The 27,196-nt window shown below is 38.1% G+C and overlaps 1 protein-coding gene across 1 annotated transcript in view; it reads left to right on the top strand.

The window, feature by feature from the left end:
* Positions 1-27,196, top strand: part of LOC114471659 (neuronal acetylcholine receptor subunit alpha-3-like) — a 39,999-nt gene that overhangs the window by 967 nt on the left and 11,836 nt on the right. Inside the window, exons 2-4 of the mRNA XM_028460537.1 lie at positions 23,772-23,911; positions 24,576-24,620; positions 26,384-26,493. Of these exons, the coding sequence (XP_028316338.1) occupies positions 23,772-23,911; positions 24,576-24,620; positions 26,384-26,493 (295 nt within the window). The remainder of the gene's footprint in view (positions 1-23,771; positions 23,912-24,575; positions 24,621-26,383; positions 26,494-27,196) is intronic.

The following is a 27,196-nucleotide window of genomic DNA, read 5'->3' as shown; positions in this document are numbered from 1 at the left end:
AGTTACAGCTCAGTGTCATTCTGATGAGTGATGGATGGAAGGTAAAGTTCCAGTCACCTTAGTTTTCCTCACATTTCTCTGATTTGTGAAGACACTGACACACATTTAAACTATTCATCTCTTTGTTGTTGTAAGACTGCAGTTCTCCTGTGTATCCTCCTGATACGTGAACCAAACAACTTTAAAGGAAACATTTTCCCTGTGTTCTCATGTGAATGACCTGGTTTTTAATCCTAAATTCTCCATTTTCATCTGCTTCTCCCACAAAGTCTGACACAACCTTTTTGCAGCAAGTCTTCACCAATAGCAGCACACACTGACACAGCTTATTGGGAATGTTTGAGTAGAATAACATATTCTGTTAGTGTCTTTGTTCTTAATGCTCGGAGCACCTGTCAGTTAGACGTGCTCAGCGTGTTTATTTGGGGATTTTTCCTGTTGAATACGTTTCTAGAAGGAATTAAATCATAGAAATTGGTGCTAAATAAATTCAGTTCATCATAAAAGCAGAAGTCTAACTTCAAATAAAGGCGTCTCGACCGACTCCACCCTAATTGTAATCTGACTTTATTAATCATTTTTAGTGCCAAAAAACACTATTTTCCAGTTTGGTTTGCTAATGAGTAATTGGTGTTGGTGTTTTAGAAATCTATCACTCCTCTGTTGAAGTCATTCCACTAAAATTCTCTGTGACTCATCAATGCACTACTGCACTGTTATCTTATTATTATTATTGTATTTTTTTTAATTTCGTTATTATTATTATTATTATTATTATTATTATTATTATTATTATTATTATTGTTATTACTATTATTATTATCTTGTTATTTTTATTTAGTTTGCACATATTAGTCTAACTACTCTTATATTTATGTTTATATTTCTTTTTTTTTTAATTTCTTTTTCTTTATTCTAGTTGATTGTTATTATTTAATGTTACACTATCTGAGAGAGCACAGGTCACCAAAACAAATTCCTCGTGTGTATTCATACACTCTTGGTCAATAAAGTTGATTCTGATTCTGATTAGTTAAGTCAGGGGTCACCAACTTTTCTGAAACTGTGAGCTACAGTACTTCATAGGTACTGTATAGTCCGAAGGGCTACCAGTTAAAAAGTTCTTCTTAAATACTACATTTTCACAGTTTCACTTTAATTAGAGGCTAAAATAATAAGGAAGGCTAGCAGGCATTTTAAAAAGGTTGGAAATGTTTAAGTTTCTACATGCAACACTTTATTTCTCCTATTTTATTAAATTGTTTCATTTTCAATATTTCATAGAAAATTCCCATGTTGCTATTTTACTAGCTACAAACAACTTTTAACTAATCGTAAAACATGTAAAATTTGTAAAATCCACCTTGCATTTAAAAATAATAATTTAAAATCATTATCATATATCATATTATTATATATAACCACAACCCATACACCAGATCTGCAGCATTTAACAACATTTGTCACATGTTTCAATGAGAATAAACATTTCAAGATGGTTAATTTAATACTAAAAGTTTATTTTGTGCAGCAGTATTTAACTATAAGTACTAACTACATCTGTCATTGTATTTATCTTTGAGTTTGAATCATGGAAAGCTAATCAGATTTTAGATGGAGCTCATTGGTAACTAGAGCTGCTGAGGGCTCCTCACATGGTCCATACGGGCTACCTGGTGCCCCCTAGCTTCGTTTTGGTGACCCCTGGGTTAGGGTTACACTGCTGCCAAGATAGCACAAGTAAAACCTAATTCCCGATTCATACCCGAGTCTAATACAATTGTTGATTTGTTTACTCAAGGTTAGCAATGAGTGTTTTTTATTCGCTAGCACTGAAAATACATCATTCTCAAATCTCGATAAATATCACGCCACATAAAATTTAAAAAAAGCAGCATGTATATTGAAAACGTTGAAACCACAATGTTTTCATAAGATTGGACATTAATGCTTGAACAGATATAAATACACTGTGAGATAAGCTTCTTTATTTATTTATTTATTTATTTGATAGGGACAATGCACATTAATGAACGTCTGCATTGGAACAACAAAACAGACATAAACATGCTGGATTATAGCCACAGGGCTAATTTACATTTGTAGTCCCTGGGCACATGACAGAAATACAGAAAATACAACAAACAGAAATGAATAAGCACAAGAAAAGTAAAAGTAAAATAGTAACTGAACCCCAAGGTTTTTCCTGACCTGCCACTAGGAGGGCAATTCAAAAAAATACCTTGATTATGGGCGAGGCTCCTGGAGCAGTTACACGCCCAGTCTATATTATAAAATCTCCAATGAACATCTCCAGCTCTCATTGGGCGTTAGGTGGGGGTACACCCTAGATAGGGCACCAGTCCGTCACAGGGCACATTTTACAACAAAATACGCCAAATTGAAATACGTTGACTAAAATGTTGAGAGTTGTACCAGGATCAATCAACAACACTACTTATCTAAAGACATTTGTTTTTAGCAGAAAAAAAGTTTAGGGGTTCAGTTACTTTTTAACATGTTTTTCAATAGTGTAGGTGCAAATTAATTGTGTTTATTTATTCATTATTATTGATACATATTTGTTGTTGTTCATTTATCTATTTTGCAGAAATAAACAGCAGTCAGCCATAAAACTGCAGTGGAGTATTATTTTATGATGAGTGCTATGAGATGACTTATTGTTGAATTTGACACTATATAAATAAAGTTGAATTGAATTGAGTGTAGACAGCACTTGGACATTGTTGAGCTTTTGCCCTGCCTGATTATTTTTGTAGTATTAGAAACTACATACAAAAAAAAAAAAACATGCGAGGAAAGTGTATTTGGACTCTCCTCTATTAGAACCAGCCTGCGTTCACTAATATGAAGCAGCAGAATGTCATCCATTGTTACAGAATGATTTAGCCATAACAGAACATTATACCTACTAGTGCAGTGCCCGTAGGAAGTACTGCATGCATTGCTATAGAAAAGTGGGAGGTTATGTAGCTTTTTTGTGAATGGCCAAATGAGGTTGTGTTTGAAGGTGGGACGTCGGGGACATTTAGGTTTGTTGTCAAATGTGTAGAGTGATAACTATTGTGTTTTCATATATTTAAATGAATAACTTGGGAAGAAAACAATGCACCAGCATGAAGTTATGCCTGGAGAAACACTTTGAGACACTCAAGTACAAATAAGTCATACATAAAATACTCCAGTACAAGTAAAAAGTAGCAAAATTAAATAGTACTCAAAGTAAAAGTTACTAGTTACTTTCACCCCCATGTTTATTTTGGGTAATAAATCTTGCAAACAATGGATATCACATGTATAAACTTAAAATTGGAAGAGACTAAATCTTGCAGAATTGGAACTTAATTTATTTTCCACAAAGGCATCTGTATAAAATAAAAGATTTGTCAAAATGTACAATTCTTTAATAACACCAATTAATTCAATTCAAAATAAAAAGATTGTCAGGCTCTAAGTATAGCTTCATTTTTATGATGAAAATAACCAGCATTCAATGCTGTTTTGTGCGGTGCATTACTTTTAATCTGATTGGTCGGCTATGATGTGATGCATTTGATTGTTGTCATTTAATTTTTTGTCGTTTCACGATGTCCGTTGATCATTTTGAAACAAAAAAACAAAAAAAAATTGCTCAGTATCGGTTGGGTGTAGAAATGTAACAAGTAACAATTTCTTTTAAAACGTACTTAACAAGTAAAATTGTAAGTACCCATAAAAGCAACTCAATTACAGTAACGTGAGTACTTGTAATCAGTTACTTTCACCTCTGACCATCATTGTCATTCACTTCATCTGTCAGTCTTCATGTTTGATGTGTAGTGCAGGATGATGACAGCTCATGTTGAATATTACACCATGTCTAAGATTTTTACATTTCATCATAGTACAAGATGAAATTTGTCCTTAAAATTCTGAGGTTATCCCAGTTGCTCCAGCTTCAGATTCTTTCCTCTGGGGCGCAGCACTAAGTGCCTTTGTGTTGTCACGCTCCAGTCTTCATCAACGCAGCTTTCACACATCTGTATGCCAACATAGTGTCATGTTGAGGAGAACCAACGTGTTTCTGTATGACGTGGAGTGTGGGATGAATTCTTTGAATTCTCTCTCTCTCTCTCTCTTTCTCTCTCTTTTCATGCCTCTTTCTGTCATCCTCCTCAGCTGGATAGATTTGCTGCAGCCCATTGCTTGGTTGTGCCCTTGAACTCAGTAGATTTACAAAAGCCACACGACTCAGAAAGGATGACAATGGCTACGGTTACATGACGTTTTTTAATTCGAAATTAGTTGTTCCAAATTATAACATTCGGAATTAAACTGTTCTGCTCGGTGTTTACATGGCAATAGTAATTCCGAATTGAGGTTTACATGAAAAACAGGTTTATTTAGCAATATTCATTTACGCTTTAGGTCTGGGGGTTGGGAAGGCTTGGATTGGACAGGGGGCGAATGTGAAGTATCACGTCTATCTGGAAAAACACACAACAAACCTTTAATTATCAGTTATAACACAGAAGACCACACATTAGAACGGTTTTCATCTCTATTTTCATTGTTGTTTTTAAACAACAGCCGGACAATAACACGCTTTGGTTCATGGAGCGGAAAGGAGACAGGAACTAATCACCAGTAAATAAAGCCCAGTAAAAAAATAAATATTTGCTCCCTGTTAAAGACAGTAGCTCTAACAAATGGTACAATGATAAACTTGGTGATATTACAGCCTGTGCATGGAGTACGGGTACGTATTTACTCCGTTTCCGGGTTTTATGCTGCGTTCACACCGGATGCGTCACGAAATGTCCGTACGTCCAGATTACACACAAAGTAAATGGCTAGATGCATCGCAGATGCGAAATCTTTCCAGTGCGGCAGTGCGGTTCGATCTGCATGTCAAGCTCGTTGGCTGTGCGAGCGCATTCCCGATTTTACGCATATCCGCACACCCGCAAGAGTTGAAAATATTGAACTCCTGCGGCAATTTCACATGACGAAAGCCAATCAGAGTCTTTGTTGACGATGACGTCAGGCCGTCAACATGGACACCGGTCTGTTCACTCATTCAACCATGGAGTAGAAGCTGTGTGTGACCACCTGGACCTGTATGACACGGCCTTTATAACCAGGACTGGACGAGGAAGCATTTGGCGTGGAGGAGAATCAGTGAGGAGGTGGTAGTAGCAGGTAAAAGTTCTCTCTGTAGTTTTCATCTTAGAAAGTCGGCACTGAGCTAGGATAGCATTAGCCGCTAATCACACCGGCTTTTTTCACTGGTGGTTTATGTTTGTGAGAGGAGGAAAAGGAACGCAGCTCCTCGCTTCAGTTGGATGTGTCGCTGGTGGGCGGGGCTTCGCTTCAGACGCACGCACTTGTTCCGTTTGCTGATGTCCGTGTGTGTGTATTAAGTCCATGTGTCCGTGTGAATGTCCGCATATTGATGCTTTCGTCCATCCACTTTTCATTATATCCATGTCTTTTAAGGCTCTTTAGTCTCAGCTGGAGTCCGGGCGGCCATTCTGGACTATGTCGTCACCAGCGTGTCATCGCAACAAGTTGCACATGCGCAGAACCACCGGAATTAACTTAAAGCGGAATTAAAATCAGAATAAACCAGCCACCTCATTCGGATTTAAGTTTAATCAGAATAGCATTAGGAATTAAGTGTTTACAAAGTCAGTTTAAAAGAGAAATTCACTTTTATTTTGCTTTAAACGTGGCCAATGTCAACGCTCTTTTAGCAGAAAAGATTCTGCAGAAGTAGGAGAGAATTCACTCGGTGTCCTTGCTAGTTAGAAATGGTTAACCTTGTTGAGTGGATGGGATTGTGCTTTTAGCTTTACCAACTTTGGCCAAGTTTACATGATAGCTTTTATTCCCCTTTAATTCAGAATAAAAGTTAAAACCTCTTTAAAATGACCTAGTAAACACCTAATACCAAATGAAAATGGCCATTCTGAATTAAACTTAAATCTGAATTAGGTTGCGGGTTTATTCTATTTTAGTTCCAAATTGAATAATTCCTTGAACGTGTGAACATTTAATTCTGCTTTAAATGAATTCCGGTCATTGATGCGCTGGTGATGACATAATCCAAGATGGCCGGCCAGACTTGAACCGAGACTATTTTTTTAAAAAGAGCCTTAGAAGACATGGACATAATGAAAACATTCACACGTAAATATTACACACAAACAGACATCGGCAAACAAAACTGGCTTCATCGGAGGACATGATGCCCTGCACCAGACCACAGAGCTTCACTAATGATGCACGGGTAATCCGAAAGTTCGCTTTTCACTCAACGCCCTGTATATTGGAGGCAGAGCAGCCGTTCCACTAACTGCTGGCTTTGATTGGCCAAAGTACGATCATCTACCTCCTTTCTCCGCAGCTCTATCTCCTTCTCCTCCTGAGCTGATTAAAGTGAAACAGTATGTTATCTTCAAGATGCTGCTTCTAAACTACATTCAAAATATGTTAAAACAGTTCTTATTATGTGGTCTTTTATGTTGTAGACAAAAAGCAAGAGTATGTTTTATGTTTTTGGACAGATTTGGGTTTGGATCTTTATGTTTAGGCCTCAAAATAAACATCCACCGATGTTTTGTTACAACATTCAGTGCATGAAAACACCAGAAATGTGTTGGAAAAAACACAAGAAATCATGTATAGAATGAAGTAAAAACATTTCTCTGCATTCGTCTACGGAACTCTCTCAATGCAATGCACAAAACTTTTCTGACAATCTCAGTAAGAGATTGTTTACTAAAAAAACTTCTGAGCGGCAATTTCAACCTTTTACATCTTTTCTTTGAGCAAATGACCTTCAATTTATTGATCTTTTTGTCTTCATCACATAAAAAAGAATCGTTTTGAGCAGCTTTAAAGTTATATGTTATGATTATGTCACTATATGGGTATTGTGCAATGTTTGCATCAAGTAAAGTGTTTTAGCCGATAGACGTGATACGTCACGTTCGCCCACTGTCCAATCAGAGTCCGTCCCAACTCCCAGACCTAAAGCGCAATTGAATAAAGCCGAATAAACGTTGTTTTCATGTAAACCTCAATTTTGGAATTTCTATTTCCATGTAAACACAAAGCAGAACACTTTAATTCCGAACTAAAAAACAGCAAGTAACCGTGGCCACTGTTTTTCAAATGCTCATTAAATGTATGCTAAAAAAACAAAACAAAACCAAACTGGCTTTATTGTTATGCACACATGCATGCACACCAGCTCCCAGTCGGGATCTGATTAGTTAGTCTGCAGAATGTATTGTGTGAGGAGGTTTCTGTGTGATCCAGGGTTGGATGATTTTTGTCCCTATAAAAGAGGAAGTGCTGAGCCTGCAGTCAATGGGATTGAAGCATTTCAGATAAAAATAGAATATGTTAACTAGCTGGGAGGTATGGAATGACTTATCCGTACAAGACGGAGGTCACTAGGAGTTCTGACATTTAAAATGAAGTCAGAGTGCACATCAGCATGCACGGCTCCTTTAGTTTTGAGTGGTAGGAACAAGCATGCAGTATTTATTGCATTCTACAGCAATCGGGACGATGGGATGTTCAGCCACAGCTGCGTTAGACAGAGCTGATCTCCTCTGTATGTCATGCTTGGCCATGTAAATTACTTTATTGTGCAATTACAAAGGCTGCAGCAATGGGTGGTTGGGCTTAAACTAGATTTAGCTTTCAGAGCCTGGAAAAAGCAGAGCCGTTAATATCAGAAATAATGAAACAAGATGAACAAATGCAGTGGGTTTACATTGAAGTGAAGCTGCGATCACATGCTCACCTTTTTTGGGTGCAATAAAACTATTTGATGTCACAGGACTAGACACAGTAAGTCTAGTCCTGCGTCTGTTTTCATGCAGTTTTTGGATGTTTCAGTAAAAAGTACATTTTTGTTTTGTGGTGTTATGGTCCAAATAGTATCCAAATATACTGGTGACTATCAGTGTTTAAAATAACGGCGTTAGGTAACGCCGTTTTTTTTTTCAGTAACGGGGTAATCTAATTACTTTTTACGCCATTACAATGCCATTGACTTCACTGAACGTTAAATGTGGTGCGTTGCATGCATTGATTGAATAAATTGTTATCCGAAAGCACCCCTGGCTTCATACGCAGCTGTAGTGAGGTTAAAATCAAATTGAGCAATTATGATTGGCTGAGGCGACGACATGTTTCATGGGAGCCAATCAGAGCCAGTGTTTTTACACACGTGCCACACGCACACACTACAGATTTGATGAAGCAGCAGAGATGGCCATCGTGGAGCAGTCCGATGAAAAGTTGTCATTTTTAAGGTGGCGATACAAACACTACTTTAAATTAATTGTGGTCAAAGGCAACAACGTACATGTGAAGTGTACATTACTGTATTTCCAGGAGCAAAGACTTTGTCGACATCCGTTGTAAGCAAGTCAAATTTAATAAAGCACACGCATCTAAAAAATCTGAATTCTTTGACATAGCAACTTTTTTTTTTTTAACAGTAACAGTAACGCAAATAGTTATTTCAATAACTAACTCAGTTACTTTTTGGAGCAAGTAGTGTGTAACTATAACTATAGCACTTTAAATTAAAAAAAAGAATAATAATAATTAGAGAAAGAAGCACCTTAGGGCTGCGTGCAATGCACTATAATACTTTAAATATATACAGTATATACTTTTATTATTATTATTATTTTTTTAAATTTCTTTTATTAAAAGGCAATTCAGGGCTATTTGCAATGCACAGTGGCACTTTAAATAAATGATTATGATAATGTAGATTTATTGTTGCACTCCTGTGATTGACCAACCCTGACTATGTGGAAGTGAACTGCTTTTCTTTCCCCTGTCCTTTTCTTCGCCCTACAGCATCCTGTCTTTTCTCTTGAGTGTAGTTGTTCTGGTCCCAGTGTTCCATTTACATGAGATGTTACTGTATTCTATGATCCCTATGTTTTTTGTCCTGTATGTAATCTTTTTATATATTGTTTTGTGTCTCGCCATGTCTTATTGTTAAGTGTAACATTTTATTACATCAGCCTGTCTAGGGACAACAGATGGAAATTAGCCGTTGGCTACAATCTGGCATATTTACATTTTTTTTTTTTGAATGTTCATTAATATGTATTGTCCCTTCCCTAAATAAAGAAATAAATAAAATAAAGTAACATTCCCAAAACTGGTGACTATCGACTGTGAGGCTGGTGTGATGAATAGATGTCAGAACTTCTACGATTTGACACTTTTGCAAAAACAATTACACAGCTTTTTTGAGGGCAGTAAAAATATTTATTTTGCACGTTATAATACCGCTAGCCACTAACGGCAGCCGTCAACACAGACGGATATTGATCACAAGAAACGAGGAGCACCAGTTGATTCATCACAACACCTCGGGTTCCTTCAATCACATATCCTGGGCATGCTTTTCATAACCTCTATTTTTTTTGTTTTCGTTTTCTCCATTCATGTATTAATAATGTTTAAATTCACCAGTTCATCAGTTGTGTGACTTATGCGTTGCACCTTTTTTTGTCTGGGAGGAAAAGTCCGCCCCCGTCTGTGGGTCCACTCTGTGTGGTGAGCTTAAAACATGAAGTTCTCATCCTAGTTTTTTCATAACTATTCAAATATCACACAAACAGAACAAGAATTAATTTTAAAACAGAAAAAACACTGCTTGTCTGGTTCTCTTTTCGTTTCAAATTAGTAAATCAAAATAACCACACCTTGTATTTGTTATTTTAATTTGGTTTTGAAACAGAACACCCAAAGAACTAACAGTACACGCATTGCATCAGTCGGCCTTGTCTAAGTCTTCTTGTGTGGTGTTGCCTGCCTGCATCTCAACATTATCAAGCACATTATCTTTCCTGCTGCACTCAAACGCTCATCCCGGCTTCTCTTTAGGACTACAGAGCTCTCTGGTTTCCCACTCAAGGCAGCAATATAGATGCATTAAACTCTGACAGGGAATCTGTGTGTATGTGCATGTGTGTGTCGGCTAGTGTGTGGCTTAAGGACTGTGTGGTGGCTTGAGGATCCTCTTAACGCGATTGTCATGTGATTATTACAACCGAACCCTAGCACCCTCGCTCACACACATGCTGTTCAGTGACCACAGGCAGAAAGGACCTTTTTCCACGTTCCATGGCTTAAAACTAGCAACAACACACACGCACGCACACACACACACACACACACACACACACACACACACACACACACACACACACACACACACACACACACACACACACACACACACACACTCCTCCAGACAGCCCTTCTGCCTGCTTCCTTTGGGAGATACTAGTTTTTTCGTGCTGGCAATAAAATGGAGTCATGCTTAAGGATGGAGAGCTAGGAGGTACGAATTAGCAAAGCTAGAAAAGAGGTGAAGCAGAATGCCTCACAAGGAGGAGAAGTTTTTCTCTGTAAATAAATGACTTTGGTCATTAAACACAGCAACCTGTACTGAGATCAGCTTAAAAGTCATGTGAGAATTGCATTTATGGGCAAAATGTTCATTAGAAGTCATATATGTCCAGGCCTGATACTTTTTAACACATTGTTTTCAAGAAAAAATTCACTGATTGAAATACCAAGTGTGCATTGCTTAATATGGCAGAAAAATTGTAGCTTTCTAGTTTTTTTGTAATGCACCTTCGATTGACGATTTTCAGCACTTTTCCTTATCCTTTTCACACCGTTGTCATCAACCTTATCCCAGACACCTTTTCGTTGCCAATTTTTAAAAAGGCAATGAAGGACATTAGGTATTACAACAGGAACCATTGAGTTGTACCTCAGTGTGTACAACTCAATGTTTACCACAAAAAGGTAAAAAGAGTGGAATGACCTTCATCATTAAACCCCAGGTTAAACAAGAACGAGGAAGAATTCAGCACTGCTGCTATGCTGCTCATACAGCACAGATAACGTGGAAAATTGAGTGAGCTACTGCAACCTTTAAATTTCATTATTTTCAACATCCCAAATGTTCCCCTAATGAAAATTTTGTCGGTGCGATGGAGAGAAATTTAAACATAACAACAACCTTTGGTAGCCTGAAATGTGTCTGCAGAAAATTGTGGGTTATGGAGATTTACAAAGGTTGTCTACATTGCTGCTGTCCCATCCCATATGTACTGAAATCATATATTGGAAATCATCATAGACTTTGAGCTCCAGGTCTGTCTCCATGATCTGACAGTATAGGGGAGTGGTGGACTAGTGGTTTTGTAATCGGAGGGTCACCAGTTCAAATCTCACCCAGGCCATCACTGTGGGATGTTGAGCAAGTCTCTGAACCCCAATCCAACTGCTCCCTGGGCATCTGCAATTGGCAGCCCACTTTTACCCCTCAGGGAAAATGGGTAAAAATACTCAGAAGAATTAAGGGTGCATTATTATTGTGATCAGCTACCAGTCTGATCCCCTGATTATATGCTATTATTAAGGGTTCCATATTATACTGCGTTTTATACTATTTCACATTGGTCTCAGAAACCCAACAAAATAGTGTTCGAAGTGTTTTGACCCAAACGCATCTGTCTTCTGGAATTTCAACGATCTAGAAAGTCGCTCTCATTAGCTACCCTCAGAACAGGCTGTTTCTGAGTGGGTATGCAAATGAGCTGTGTCTGGCCACAGCCACTTCACGTCCCGCTCTGGGACGTTGAATGTCCCCTGATATCTTTGCTGCAGCATTAACTGAGCAGTGTTAGCTTCCATGCTAACGTCCCTTAAAATACCGAATCGTTCCTTATTTGACCATTAAATGGTGCGTCCCTTACTGAGCCAAAACGGAACACAGTTTGTTCCGTATTTGCATAAATGACCAGAACACTAGACGTGTTTGTCAGATCGTCGCACACAAAAACGCAGGAAATGCCAAGGCCAGCAACATCGTGGTTGGTGGGATCTCTTTGGACCCCTGCTCTGTGTGGTGTGTCCAGTGTACCTGGCTGTGTGTGTGGTGCTTTCACGGACTGTGCTGCTCAGACACTAAACATGTCCAACTTTAGAGAGTTTTCAGTGTCACACGGTGGACTGTGACCTCAAACAGCCTCAGGAGAACAACACTGTAGATGTTCTGAGAAGTTCTTCATACATCCATCATCTGATACAGTAAGACACATCATGACTGAATTATAAGCTTGTAAGATTGATTCATTTGAAAAACTACTGTGATTTGATTTAATGTTTAGGATGTGGAGGTTTTAAAGTCGTATGAAAGATAATTTATTTATTATTACAGTAGTATTAGGCAATATAACTATAGGCATATTATGTATGGCCTTTTAACAAAAACTAGGTTAACATTAAATAAATAAATATATTCATATTTTATTTTGTATTATATATATTTACGAGGTTAAAAATGTTTGTAGAGATTTCTGTATATTCTAGTGGTTCCCAAACTGGGGTAGTGTACCCCTGGGACAGGGGTCTGCTACCTGTGGCTCTTTGACTTTTTTGCAATGGCTCCCTATAGCTATAAGAAAATATTAAAATAATGAATGAGTTATTTCTTACATAGGGTATTAATGATAAATGACATATGCAATAACTATCATCAACCATAAGCTTTCCTTGCACCTGTGGTTAACTTTTAAATCCATATATATATATGTGTGTGTGTGTGTGTTGACCAACATGATCATGTGTTATCTAATTCAAGTGATTTTTGTAGCACTACAAATATATCAACAACATTTTTTAAATTATGATTATTAATGTTTTTCGATATAATTGTAACTAGACGTTTATACACTATATTGTCTTCATTCAGATGGGGGTTTTTTTCCGGCTCCGGAAGGATTTTAATCCAGGTGAGAGGAGGAAAAATGGCTCCTTTGAAAATAATAGTTAGGCTTATGCAGTCAAAGACACACAAAATGATTTGAAAGTTTTGTTTGAAACATATCTAACCACGTGCAGTGGATATGACCTCATGTTGGCTGAATAAACTACGAAGGCAAACAGCTATTGGATTTCATGCATCGGCGATAAAAGCTTATGAGACAAATCAGAAGTGAACAAGCGTACTGTACATAAATAGGAACATGTGCACGTACAGGCAGACAAACAGTTGCATGCTTCCTACATTAGGACAGCCACAGGCTAAAGCACCATATGCTATATGTAGGGGTCGTGGTGGAATCAGTAATCATTGTCAATCCCCTGGTCTGTCACTCAGCGTGTCACACTATGGCCATCACAAACTGTGCAGAGCAGAGACTTGCTATCTCATTTGTATTTTTTGAGGGTAATTAGTTCTTTCAGTGTCCACAAATGGCTGCCAGGCTTATCCTGCTGAGCACAAGGCTGATCAAAGAGCTTTCCACAAGCCTGGAGGTCTCTCTCTGCAGCGTCAGGCTCCTGAAGCCATGGACAACAAAGACAGGCCAACGTTAGGCTTCCTAAGACTAATCAATGTGGATTTTAATGGAAACATGCATGGCTTCTTGCATGGTCTCATCTGTATCATTGCAAAGCCCTGTCACTTGGATACACAATATATATTTATAATGGCAGAAAATTCATTTTCTTTAAAATTAACCAAGCCCTTCAAGCTGATTTCACGTCTCTTTCATCATCTGATACCAAATTAACTCTGTCTGTCTGTCTGTCTACAGTGATCGAAAACATCATCTAAAGTGGGTTATACAAGCTAATGAAAGACGACGAACTTACACTGAGTACAATGTAGTAATATATTGGCTATATATCTTAACTTTAAACATTGTAAACCATATGCAGGGTTGGAGCATTGCCCCCTCTCTAGTGGTCAAAAGTTTTCATTACAGTTTTCCCAAATTCATTTGAAAAAATACAATTCTTAATATAATGTACATAATATACAAATATTTTAAGTGCCATAAAATGCAGTGACTGTACAAAATGTATATCTACCTCATTTGTGTAGCATGTTTTCAGGAAAATGGTCCCAAACTTTTGAGACTTTAGGTTGGTTCTTCTTCCGTTGCACAATTCTTCTTCACAGTGTAAATGGTGAAGCGACACTGCGCCCAGTAGTCCATGTATGGTACTACAGCAAAAATGAAGCAGAAAGCAGCCTGTCTAATTGCATAATATTTATTTATAATTTAGAAAAAACTATAACTATATCAACAAATACGCGTCAAGGACACCTTATTGATGCCGGATGATTTAAATTAAATATTGACGACGACGACGACGACAACATCCTTCAAACATTGTTATAATATCTTTTATATAAGTAAACACCACTGCTTTTGATGCTAATGTTCACAACATAAAGTACATATTACACTATAATAATGTAAATAAAACTACTAGACTATTTAGTTTTATTTAGTAACCCACTGCTGGTTTTGCATATTGTTAAAAATCTCAAAAGGGTTATTTGTTGTGATGGATGTGATAGATGTCCTGGGGGTATTTTATCAAACCCAGCCCAGCTCAGGGTTAAGTACAGGTTTAAACTGAGAGTCTGGCTCCGTTAAGCTGGGTTCTAACTGGATCAGAAGTTTCATCAATGAGAAAACACCTTGGTTACCATAATAACACAGTCCATGGCGCAAACCTGCTCCCGACCATGTTTAAGCAGCAGGCTTGGCTTAAGATGCAGACGCACTCTCATGAAACCACGTCATCAATTTAAAGAGGACATATGCTAAATCCACCTTTTTAGCCCTTAAATGGATTTTGTTCTATATTTAGAGTGTTTAGAACTACAGAAAAGTTCAAATTAGTCTCTTAGTGATATCTTGATATTCTGTTTTGCTCATATTTTTCAATCTGTTTTGATTTTTCTATTCTCTATTATGTTTTTTGAACAATAACGTCACAGTATTTGCAGCGGAACTGCCAAATCGACTGCAGGCCCAACACTTCGAGCAATCCGCCATTTTTATTTCTCACTTTTATTTTGTAGTCCAAGCTCAAAGATGCAGAAGTTACGAGAGGAGAAATCAAAATGTTGGGTTGTTGGATGTAGTAACCCACACGCTTCATTACACCGTCTCCCAGCATCAAAACCTTTTCAAAGTGCCTGGTTGAGTTTTATTTTTCACGGAAATGTACCCACATCTGTGGGTAAGGTCATTTTTGTGTGCGCGAAGCACTTCAAGGATGACTGCTTCAGCAACCTCCGCCAGTATAAAGAAGGATTTGCCGAAAGACTTTGTCTGATTGAGGGTTCAATTCCTTCTATCTTTGGAGACGACGAACAGAGCGCTTCGGTAAGCTGTAAATAACGCTAAAAAGTGTGATGATAAGACATGTCCCTGTCATTGTTTTGTTAGCATTAGCAGTTGCACCGTCTTCATATGTTAGCGCTGTGTGCTCGTTTTAGATCCTTGATGATATGGCCTACGTGATTTAATTTAAGTCTAAAGTTTTCATTAGTCATTTCATTTTGACGTTTTTGTCTACGAAAAGACTGTATTAAAATGCATTTTGTGACGTTAGCTTGGCGCTAGCGTTAGCTCGGTGCTTGTGTTAGCTCACTTGTTAGGGTTCTGCAGGTTCATCATCTTCATTTTCATCTCGCTCCGCCGGGTCAGACTCTGGCTCGAACATTAAAGGCTGGATGGACAAGTCTTCTGTTGTTGACATTTTGTAAATAACGTGTGAATAAACATTTTCTGCACCGCTACATAATCATATCTCTTCTATCAAACTACAAAAATGGCCGAGCAGGGTGGAGTTGAACCGAGTGTCACCTCTGCAACCTGGAGAGGGGGCGGGGTATGAAGAGACCGCACCAAAACGAGTTGTTCTCAGAAGCACATCAGAAAAGGGGTAGAAAAGGGGCCTGTGGAACTATAATAATGAGGAATTCAGACCCAAGCATTGCAGTTCCGCTTTATATAGACCACAACTGTATGATTTATATGTAAAAAGGAAGGATTTAAAAGCATGATGTCTCCTTTAAAAGAATTCATTTAGTGGTGCTTTAAAACTCTCAACAAAGATCTACAAAAGGAAAAATAAGTAAAAAAGACTTCTGTTATATATATATATATTTTTTTAAATACCACTTTGATACGGTATTTTAACAGGAAATTAAACAGAATACCATGGTAAATGTTTAAATATGATTTTAAATCAAAATGACGATAGAATCACTGTTACTTGTTTAATGTGTACCATATTTTTAATTAAATGATCACAGTCTCGATGTGTTTAAGCCTTCAGTAACAAAATGTTTATATAAGGATGTGTTCATATCCATCGCCTCCCTTTACCGCACGTTTTACAGTAAATGTCCATTCATTGATCAGAGATTAATAATGGGAAAACTTTGAATATACAGAGAAGGAGGGGCTGTTCAGGGACAGTCACAGGGCAGAGCGCTAAGGCTCCACAATGACAAAAATACACTATCGCTTTTCGTGTGCGCTGCTCTGGTGCATCTGCAGTGTTGGATGTGCCACTGAGCTGCTCCCTCTCCTCATTTGAATTCAACATTCACTGTATTGGTGAGTTAAAAAAACACTCACTAGTCTTTACATATAATTTAATTGTGAGTTATAACATCATCTATTATTAAATGCTGACGTGTTAAAAACTTATCAAACTCACATGATCAGTGTGTGATCACATGCTTCTGTTGTTTTCTGTGATACGTTGACTAAATAACACCATGTTTAACCCTTTACTACTTTAAAAATGTTCAAACCACAGAAACGTTTTTATTTTTATTTTTTTTTACACGTGTCTGTCCTTTATTTTCACTGCTCAGTAACAGATGACGTCACATCCTGTTGGTCTCAGCATTGGTTTCTATTGGCTGTTTTTTCATTGTAAAAGCTGCAGCACATGCGTCATCACTCTCTAATCCTTAAATCTGTGATCAATCTCGTAGGTCTTATAAAGACGTGCACTCAAGCTAAACACTGTCATCTGGCTTGGCTCAGGTGGGGAGCTTCCATTTGAGAAGACTTTGATGGAATAGGAAAAACCAGCATGTTCAAGGACGGCTTGGGTAAACCAGGTTTAATCCATAGGCCTGACTCTATTATGAAAACTTTGATGATGAAATACCCCTCAGGACTGATGTGCGCAAGCAGAAATACATATTATTTTTCACACCTTTATTCAGGACCATTTGGGACCCCCTGTACCAAATGGTCCTGAATAAAGGAGTGAAAAATAATATGTATTTCTGCTTGCACACATCAGTCCCACATTAGAGTCAGTGCTGAATCCAGATGTGCACCCGTGCGACAAAGCCAATAGAAAAACCAGCAGGACTTGAACCCAAACCTGTGCTGTTAAGACAGTGCTAGTTTCTCATGTTCTTCTTCTGTTGTGTTTATTTCTAAATTCATTGATTTGGTTTATGGTGATGTTCGTACCAATGGATCATCAAATGGCTCTTTTTCATTCAGAGGTTTGTTATGTTTCTGATTTATTTTGTTGTTACTGTGTTTTGCTTTCCCCCTGTCTCTTTGTTTTTCTTTCTCTTGTTAACTGTTCAGTCAGTGTGTGAGTGCAGAATGCATGAGTAAGGATTCCCACTCTCTGAGTGTTCTCTCACAGGTGAAGCCTATCTTCCTGATTATCATCACTACTCAAGTAGTGTTTGCACACTGTGTTCGCTTCATTATCTTGCAATGCCTCTCGTTCAGTCTGTGTCCAGTCCTTTGGATTCCTGTTAGCTTTGGCTGGTAGTTTATTATCTTTAAGCTGCTTATTATTTTTTGTTTTTTTAAGTTGGACTGTGGTTTTTGACTTGGAGTCACCCTCCTGAATAAATGTGTTTTTTTCAAAATGGATATATTTCAAAAACAAGATCCACAAAACCCAACTGAATCTAAACTAAGGAATCGAATCCTAATGCAAGAAAAAACCTAACAATCTCACACAAAATTCAATGACCTGAGTTGGAAAAAACTCCAACCCCGACAAAACTTAGAGTTTTGATAATTAAACTCTCACACAAAACCTCACTAATTAAATCATGGCAAATGGCAAGTAGTCCCAACCAGTGTAATTAAAACAGTGACGGGACGGAGCAAAGTTTATGATTTTCAGTAGGAGAAGAGTTTTCAGGGACAATGGCAGTAGATATACTTTCCCCCGTTGGCATAGACAGAGAAGGGCTTAACGTTCTTTCCACAAGCAACAAAAGGTCCAATTAACGGAGTGAATATAATTGGCCTGGTTTCTCCTCAGCCATTTAGAGGCTTAGCTAAAGGTTGTGACAGAGCAGTGGATTCAGGAGCAGCTGGCAGTCTTTTTCAGGCAGGTACCGAAAGCTGAAATTACACAAATGTCTCTGGGGAAAGTCCTTTTCATTAAGCTTTCAGGCTAAGATGGCCTCAGCCAACGACCTCAGAAAACTTTGTGTGAGTTTAAACTAATGAGCTATTGAGAGTTTAAACTTATGGTGGTTTTGTTTTAGTGTTTCACCTTCCCAATTAAAAGAGAGCATTCATTAGAAATATTTTTACTTTTTTTGTGCGAAATAATATTGATGATTGTGGATACTATTAGACCATTGCAACACTGGCTGCTTTAAAAACCCAACTAACTACTAACCTAGATGTAAAAGGAGATGTTTGCATTGGTGAAACAACAAAGTCTGGAGGGAGAAAATCTCAATGGACAAAATTGACACAGATTTTTATAGCAAACATTTAATCAAAATTATGGCTATCATTGGGGTTTTTGTTGGCATTTAATGAATAGATCAAAAGAAATACTTTGAATTTCATTCAATTTTTCAATAAAAAGTCTGCCTTTTGTATGTTGTGATTTAGTATTTGGGTTGTTGTCATGGATTTGTTTAGTCAAATAGCTTTTCTTTTTTCAAATTTTGCTTTCCACATTTTCTTTGGTAGAAACATTGGTTAAAGAGTTGTTTTTGGGACACCAGATGTTGTGATTACGTGAGTCTTGTTTTGTAGTGATTATTTATTTTTGCCTGGTTAGACAAGTCTGCCTCTGGTGCTGGTCCTTGTCAGGTTAAAAAAGTAAAAAGTTAAAATTGGTGGTTTGTTCTGCCCTTTTGCCTTCAAGGCTCTGACAATTCAAAACATGTGAATAATATTTCTGCCTTGTATTGCACTTAAATTTACAACTTCATAGTTAGTTTTTATCATCTCATTTTGACTCCTATTTTTATTCGCATGTAAAGCATTTGAAGTTATAGTTTATGCATGACAGATGCTTTGTCAAAAGATATTTCTCATATTTTTAGTTTTTGCTTTTAAATCCACTGCTCTAAAGAATGCGAGTAAAAACCAATACTTTTGTTTGTGCGATAACTTGATGGTATTGTGAAGGATTTTAATCAAGTGTACTCCCTGTGGAAATAAGTGTAAGAGCAGCTTCATCACCTCACTGTAGACAGTGTATATGAAATGTTTGAAGCTGTACATAGCCTTAAAAAAAATAATGTCTGCTTTCACCTTAAATGACCGTGAAACAAAAAATTCAAGTTGCATCTTTGTTTGTTAATAGTCAAAGGGACCAGTAATCCTTAAGGGGCATGGATGGATGGATGTATAGATCAATACATGGATGGATGGATTGATGGACAGATGGATGATGGATGAATGGACCAATAGATGGATGGATGGTTGGATTGATTAATAGATGAATAGATGGATGGATCAAAAATGATGGATGGATCAATGGAGGAATGGATGGATCAGTGGTTGGATGAATCCACAGATTGATGGATTGATCAATAGATGAATGGTTGGATGAATCAATAGGTGGATGGATGATTAATGATGGATGGATCAATAGATGGATGGATGGATGAATGATGGCTGTATCAATAATTGGATGGATGATCAATGGATGAATGGATAGATCAATAGATGGATGGATGGATGATGGTTGGATCAATGGAGAAATGGATAGACCAATAGATGGATGGTTTGATGAGTTAATAGATGGATGGAGTGATATACAGTTGGATGATGGATGGATAGATGGACTGATCAATGGTTGGATTGATCAACTAATTGGATGGATGAAGTGATATACAAATGGATTATTGGATGAATAGATGGATAAATGGTGGGATTGAACAAAAGATGGATGGATGGAGTGATATACAGAAGGATGATGGATGGATGGATCAATGGATGGATAGATCAATAGATGGATGGATGATGGATTGGTTGGTTGTTGGGAACCAAACTGATTCCCGCAGATAGATCTGTATTAAAGCTCAATGTTTTATTGATCGGTTGTCATGGAAACCAGCCTTTTCAGACAGAGTATTGTGCATGTGGGTTATGACATGTTTGCCCTTTTGATAAATACACTTTCACCTCCATCACTGAAATGGTTCCCACAGCTCTATAAGTGCAGCTCTGTGATGTTTTATGTGTGCGTCACTTCTTGATTTGAAAGCTGGGCTTAGAGAGCAAAGCTTAGGCTTTTGAGACGCGTTTCATGTTATTTGGTGTTTAGGAGTGAGTGAGATTGCTTGGTCAAGGGTCAATTGTCAGAAGTGTTCAGATTTAAGCTGATCAGAAAGAAAAGGGGAAATATTTTAGTATGTAATATTCATAGAATGGTACGGACAAATTCAAGACACTCAAATGGCATCAGTGTGTGTGCGTCGTCCTAAGTGAGGCTACATTTTCTGCTTGAACGGATGAGGGTTGTTACTGCTGGCACTGGCAGTTTTCCTCACAATGACCTTTATTTTAGTTTTTTCTCTAAAACATTTAGATTTAAAGCGGCAGTATTGTGAAGAAATCACTTTATAATGGTTTCGCGACAGTGATATACATTCCTTTAGCCTCATTCTGAGGGCCAAAGTTGAAAAAGTTCTCTTTCCTCCCTCCCATGTTATTCCACATTTTGTAAAAAGTCATCTCCAAACGGTCGAGTTGGATTTTTGTCCCAATATGATTTCTTAAGTTGCAAACTCCTCCTCCTGACAATCCTGGCTCCTCCTACCCTACATAAGAATGTGAGCTCCTCCCTCTCAAACTACCTCACAGGTAAAATAAACATAGCGAATACAGGTTGATATAGTTAATATACTGTATTTATATTCAGTGTATAGACAATCCAGTATATAGGTAAACCGAAGAGCGCTCATAATTAGTTTCATTTTTAGTAGCCGTTATACCACCTTGTCTCACCTTTATGGGATGGTTTGACGTGTTTGTGACCCAATGTGATGCAGCGGTTGGACAAAACAATATCATCAAAAATGGTCTAGTTCTGTGGTCAGGTGAGGAAGGAGAAGGAAGACCGTTAATGATTTACTGTTGCTGTTGCTGTGATAAACACACACATGCATGAAGGCCCAAAAAACAGTCTGTTTTTAGCAGCGCTCTGAAAGTGACTTCATGTTGTTGGGGAAAAATAGCATAATACTACGCTACGCTAAATAAGTTAACACCAAATGCTAAATACCCCCGAATAAACTAGCCTGAAGAAGTCAATCATATTCTAAAAACCTGACATATCAGCAAACAAATTGAAGGTTTTCAATGGATCATACTTGATTGAGGCTGGTATAATCTATTAAATGTTAATAAAATTAATTTCACGAGTGACACTCGAACTTGTACAAAACATTAATCCAACAAGCATTTATAACAGGGTATTTAATCTAGCCTGGCTTCATGACTGAGACTGCTTTTGTGTTGAAAATTGAGGCCGGTCCCAGGACGAGTTTACATTCCGCTCGCAATGCATCATGGGGCGGTTATGACTAGTGTACCCACCGTGCATAAAGATGTCCCGATATATTATACTTCTGGGTATTTCTTGCATTCTCACTCTTTTCATACTATCTACTACATACTAATTTTGACATCAGAATAAGTATGAATACTATGACATTTTGAACACAGCTATTGTGACACCTGAACCCTGTGTACTACTGCTAGCAAGTGGACAGGAGCATAAGCTACAGTGTTAGCAGCTAGCACAATGACTACCACTCTGTTCCTCCTCCTCACTGACACCTTTAGGCCATTATAAACGCTCTCTGTGACCTTACGGATTAAAGCAACGTTTTCAACCCTGCTTAAATTCTTTATTTAAAGGTCAAACTGAGATAAGATTCACTTTTGGAAATGCATGAAAGCCCTATTTCAGGAGTTCAGACTTTTATCTATTTTTTTTTTATTGTTGTTACAAAGAAGGGTGCTCACGGTGGCTTAAGCCCCATTGGCACGGGATAAGTATTACCTGGGGACCCCATGTATTAAAGAATTGACCCCTCAACGTCTGCTTTTATATGGCGCATTCGCACGTGATAACAGAAGCCTGAGATTTTGCTGAAATTTACGGACATCTCCTGGCTATGATGTCAATGCGTTGCGTATTGCGTAACCTTCGCTCACATTGTTTTCAACATGGCGGGCGCTAAGAAGAAAAGTAGGCACTGGACTCATTGTTGTCTTCATTTCAATTCAATTCAGTTAAACTTTATTTATATAGAGCAAATTACAACAAAGTCATCTCAAAAGCACTTAGAAAAAATATAGTCCATAGTAAGAAAGAAAGAACCCAACAAGATCCACATGAACAAGCATTTAGCGACAGTAGGAAGAAAAAAGTCAGAGAAGGCACAGACTGCAGGGAGAACATGATACACTATCATACACTCGTTCCTAGTGGTTGGGTTAACATTAATCGTCTTGCGGCATCCTCCATGCTCTGAAATGCTACCACTACAGACGAGGTTTCCTCTTGTACTGGTAGCACGTAATGATATATGGGGTGTAAATGGTGTGAAGCAGTGTGAGCAGTATGATGGGTTATTCCATAAGTGCAGTTTGCACACGTTTGCCTTTTCTAATTTATCAGTAGCTTTAATCATGTTTTGAGTAATTTACAAATATGTATCCATGTACACACAGTATATATTATATCAATTATATATCAATGTTCTTTTTTTCATAGATGATACTTAGATATCGGCTCCAAAAAGCCGATATCTAAGTGGGCTGTTTGTGACCCACTCTGAGCTTGGATGACTATTGTTATCCAAACTTTGGTTGAAATATGTTGATTCCTAGCTTAGTCTTTATGCTAGGCCACTATTTCAACACATGTCCACCAGGAAAAGGGTTAAAAATTTGATCAAATTCAATAAGACTATTCAGAACCTTCTGCCTATATAAGAATACATATTTGAGGAGGAAATATATGATTTAAATCACAAACTTAATTTCTTTTCCAGCCATTTTTCCATTTTTCTGATTTCCCTTTGATTGGTTACCTTAATCCCCGATTTAATCGTAACATTAATCTTTGTGTCCCCTGACATTTTAGTGGGATTAGTTTCAGATTCATTCTGAGTACAGCTTTGTAATAAACATAGTGGCCGTTTATATTTTAGGACAGTGGGTCCAAATTTGTGCCAAACACTGCTTAGAGGAAGAAACGGGCCAAACGTAGGTGTCGTTTCCATCATGTGCACACGGTGTCAAACCTTGGTAACTCACTTACAGGAACCATGAAGACAAGCAGGATTATTTTAGGGACTTAACAGGCAAATAACTGAATAAAAACTTTAACTGACTTCATTTTACTTTCACTGACTATTGACATTGAGACAATATCAATAAAGATTAATATAACATATGTGACATATGTTGTGAAAAACACCCCAACCATGGAACTTGTTTTCTTTTTTAAAAGAACACATTATTTTGCCATGTCAAACCTCGCCAATGAAAGCATATTGTAGGCACAAAATATAGTCAAAATATTTTTATGCATGCAGTGTTCATTTTATTCCTTTCCTCTGTTACTAGGTGGTTTTTCATCAAAGGCAGAGGACCGATTATTTCGGAGGTTGTTTCGACGATACAACCAGTTCATCCGACCTGTTGAAAATGTGTCCGATCCAGTCACTGTGGAGTTTGAGGTGTCCATCTCTCAGCTTGTCAAAGTGGTAAGACTCCATGACTTGATGTTAAAGTACAAACAAACGTCTTGATTTTATTTGGCCAAGTCCACACTTCAAACATTGCTTAGAGAGAAGTATGGCTTTAATGGGCTGATTAAATATATATGATGGCACCCATAATGCAAAATTCATCTGGTCCATATCTGGCCCAGTGGGCCCACACCTGGCATGTTTATCTGGCCCACATACCACATGGAATGATAGCACTTGGGCGCTCCACTCCTGTTGGCAAATACCTGGGCACAACCAAGCCATCACAAAGCCAGATGTCAGCCACAGGCAGACCAAATAGTATTGACATCATCTTGTGTATGGGCTACATTTGGCTCTCATCCAGATAAGTCGATGATAACTTGCCATAATTCAGCCAAAACTGGCCCAAATATGTTTCAAGATAAGTAGCTTACATTTGCAGCATCATATGATGGCAACTTCAGGCTTACATCTATTTTGTACGGGCCAGAAGAATACTGAAAATGTATTATTTCAGTATTTTCTTTCTTTCTTTCCACATCCGTATGCTATCAGAACATTTTCCCTAAAACATCCAGTATTTGCTTACTGTTAATGAGAAGATATGAGATAAAAAGAAACAGTTTTAAATGCAGAATATGACTCATTAATCAGCTGAGCTTTTATTCTATTCTAGGATGAGGTGAACCAGATAATGGAAACCAACCTGTGGCTGAGACATGTGAGTCTATTTCTGTGATCTAAAGAGCAGCTTTGCTCTGTGCTTTGCATTAAGTACCTGCATGCTCAAATTAGCCTTTTTTTCCTCCTTGCGCTGTTGCACGTGTTTCCCTAAAAATCAGGTGTGGTTGTGGCGTAGTCCATTTTCCACACAATACAGTACATTCCACAGCACAGAATGTACTGTAGCGTAAGCTGTTAGAAAAGGGACACGGCTCTGCAGGAAAGAAGGTGTTTTACATCACAGACTGGTTCAGTACAGACCACAGACACAGTGCTTATTTTCACATCCATTAACAGGTTTTTAAATATCTGGGTTTTTTACTCAACAGACTGTTGGTCACAGTAATACCATCCGTGTCTCAACACCTGCAGATTCCACCTGATGAATATATTTCTAAATAATTGTGTTCAGTGTAACACATACAGTAACAACATTTATATTTTACGCCTTGTCCAGGGTGTACACCTGCCTAACACCCATTGTGAGCTGGAGATAGGCACCAACACAACACCGCGGCCCTGTAAAAAGGAGCAAGCGGGTCAGAAAACGGAATAGAACACACTTTTAATTTTGACAAGCAGATGTTAACTGTCATCTTTAAGCACCACTGCTGAAAGAATGAATTCTAGGAGATGGCAAAAAAAGTCAACAGAGACTAGAAATAGTTTCTGCTTCAGTCAACATTCATAAATGATTGAGTTGAAGGACAACCTCTGTCCCTCGGACAAGTCTGTGGGCCATTTGGCTCAGGGCTGTGAACCTGAGATACTATAAATTAGAAAGATTACATTTTCTCACAATGATATCTCATGAACTAAAGGTGGCACAATCACAATCGATATGTCTGTATAATCTGTCTAATACCAGACTTTTACTGGATGCGTAACTGTTCAATAACATCTCCCCTGCTCACTGCTGTGTAATCCGCTGTCGGTCATTCCCCACCGCCTCCGTCTGTGATGCATATCTGTTGCAGCTAGGAATCAGGAGATCTTGCTAATTCTTGCGTAATCGCGCAATGTAGCGAGTTGTAGTGAATACAAAGAGAACCACAAAACCATACAAACAGTTCATTGTGTCCTTGGAGAGGAGCAGAAGGAAATCGACTCGCTCCTCCCCTGTAGATCTCCCGCTTTTGTGGAGATTAAAGTGATTCAACCATGGATAAGGTCCATATTTACAGTATATGTGAAATACAATCCACTGTCGCCCTGTCCAGGGTGTAGCCCCACTGAGCACCTGAAGAAAGCTGGAGATATGGAGATAGGCACCAGCAAACCCCGACCACCCTGAGAAGGAGTAAACGGGTCGGAAAGTGGATGGAAATATGATCCGCCTTGAACACGGAGTTCAAGATATTTTATTCGGTGTCTGTGCACTACTTCCTGTCCCACATGAGCTTATCTTTGCTGAATGTATGTGTCATAATAATGCAGAAATAGAAGGTCTGCATATCTGTTGCAGAGGGCTCCAGCATGACACAGTAGTTACGCAGCTGTGACGGACCACATACGCATGCAATGAAAATTGACACAATGACTAAAATCAAAATGTTTCAGCTCTGTTGCTGATACGCAGCAGTTACGCAATCAGTGGAAATTGGGGGTAACTCATCGTAACTCAGGCGCTTATAACTCGACCTTTAGGTGTGCCGTAAGTGCTGCACTGCTTGAAATAGGGGCCTAAGAGTTTGTAACTAGTTCTTAGTGATTTTAATCTCTGCATCCTCAGAGTGTTTTTAAGTGTCCTTGTGTTTTCAGGTGTGGAACGACTACAAGTTGAAATGGATGCCCATTGAATACGATGGGATTGAGTTTATACGAGTTCCTTCTAATAAGATTTGGAGACCTGACATTGTTTTGTACAACAAGTAAGTTTTAGTGAACAAGAGCTCTTCTGACTCATTTTAATGTGTTTTATTCTCATTAAACGTGAATTACAAACAGACTAAAGAAAGACAAAGCCCTTTTGGAAATAAGAAGTCATGCATTGATCTTCGTCTGCTTTTATATGGCGCATTCGCACGTGATAACAGAAGCCTGAGATTTTGCTGGAATTTACGGACATCTCCCGGATATGATGTCAATGCGTTGCGTAATGCGTAACCTTCGCTCACATTGTTTTCAACATGGCGGGCGCTAAGAAGAAAAGTAGGCACTGGACTCATTGTTGTATTCATTTCAATTCAATTCAGTTAAACTTTATTTATATAGAGCAAATTACAACAAAGTCATCTCAAAGCACTTAGAAAAAATATAGTCCATAGTAAGAAAGAAAGAACCCAACAAGATCCACATGAACAAGCATTTAGCGACAGTAGGAGGAAAAAAGTCAGAGAAGGCACAGACTGCAGGGAGAACATGATACACTATCATACACTCGTTCCTAGTGGTTGGGTTAACATTAATCGTCTTGCGGCATCCTCCATGCTCTGAAATGCTACCACTACAGACGAGGTTTCCTCTTGTACTGGTAGCACGCAATGATATATGGGGTGTAAATGGTGTGAAGCAGTGTGAGCAGTATGATGGGTTATTCCATAAGTACAGTTTGCACACGTTTGCCTTTTCTAA

The sequence above is a fragment of the Gouania willdenowi genome, chromosome 10 (assembly GCF_900634775.1).
Source record: "Gouania willdenowi chromosome 10, fGouWil2.1, whole genome shotgun sequence".
In the NCBI taxonomy this organism is placed as follows: Eukaryota; Metazoa; Chordata; class Actinopteri; order Blenniiformes; family Gobiesocidae; genus Gouania; species Gouania willdenowi.
Note: the sequence above shows the minus strand (reverse complement) of the source record. Positions and strands in the feature narration are given on the sequence as shown.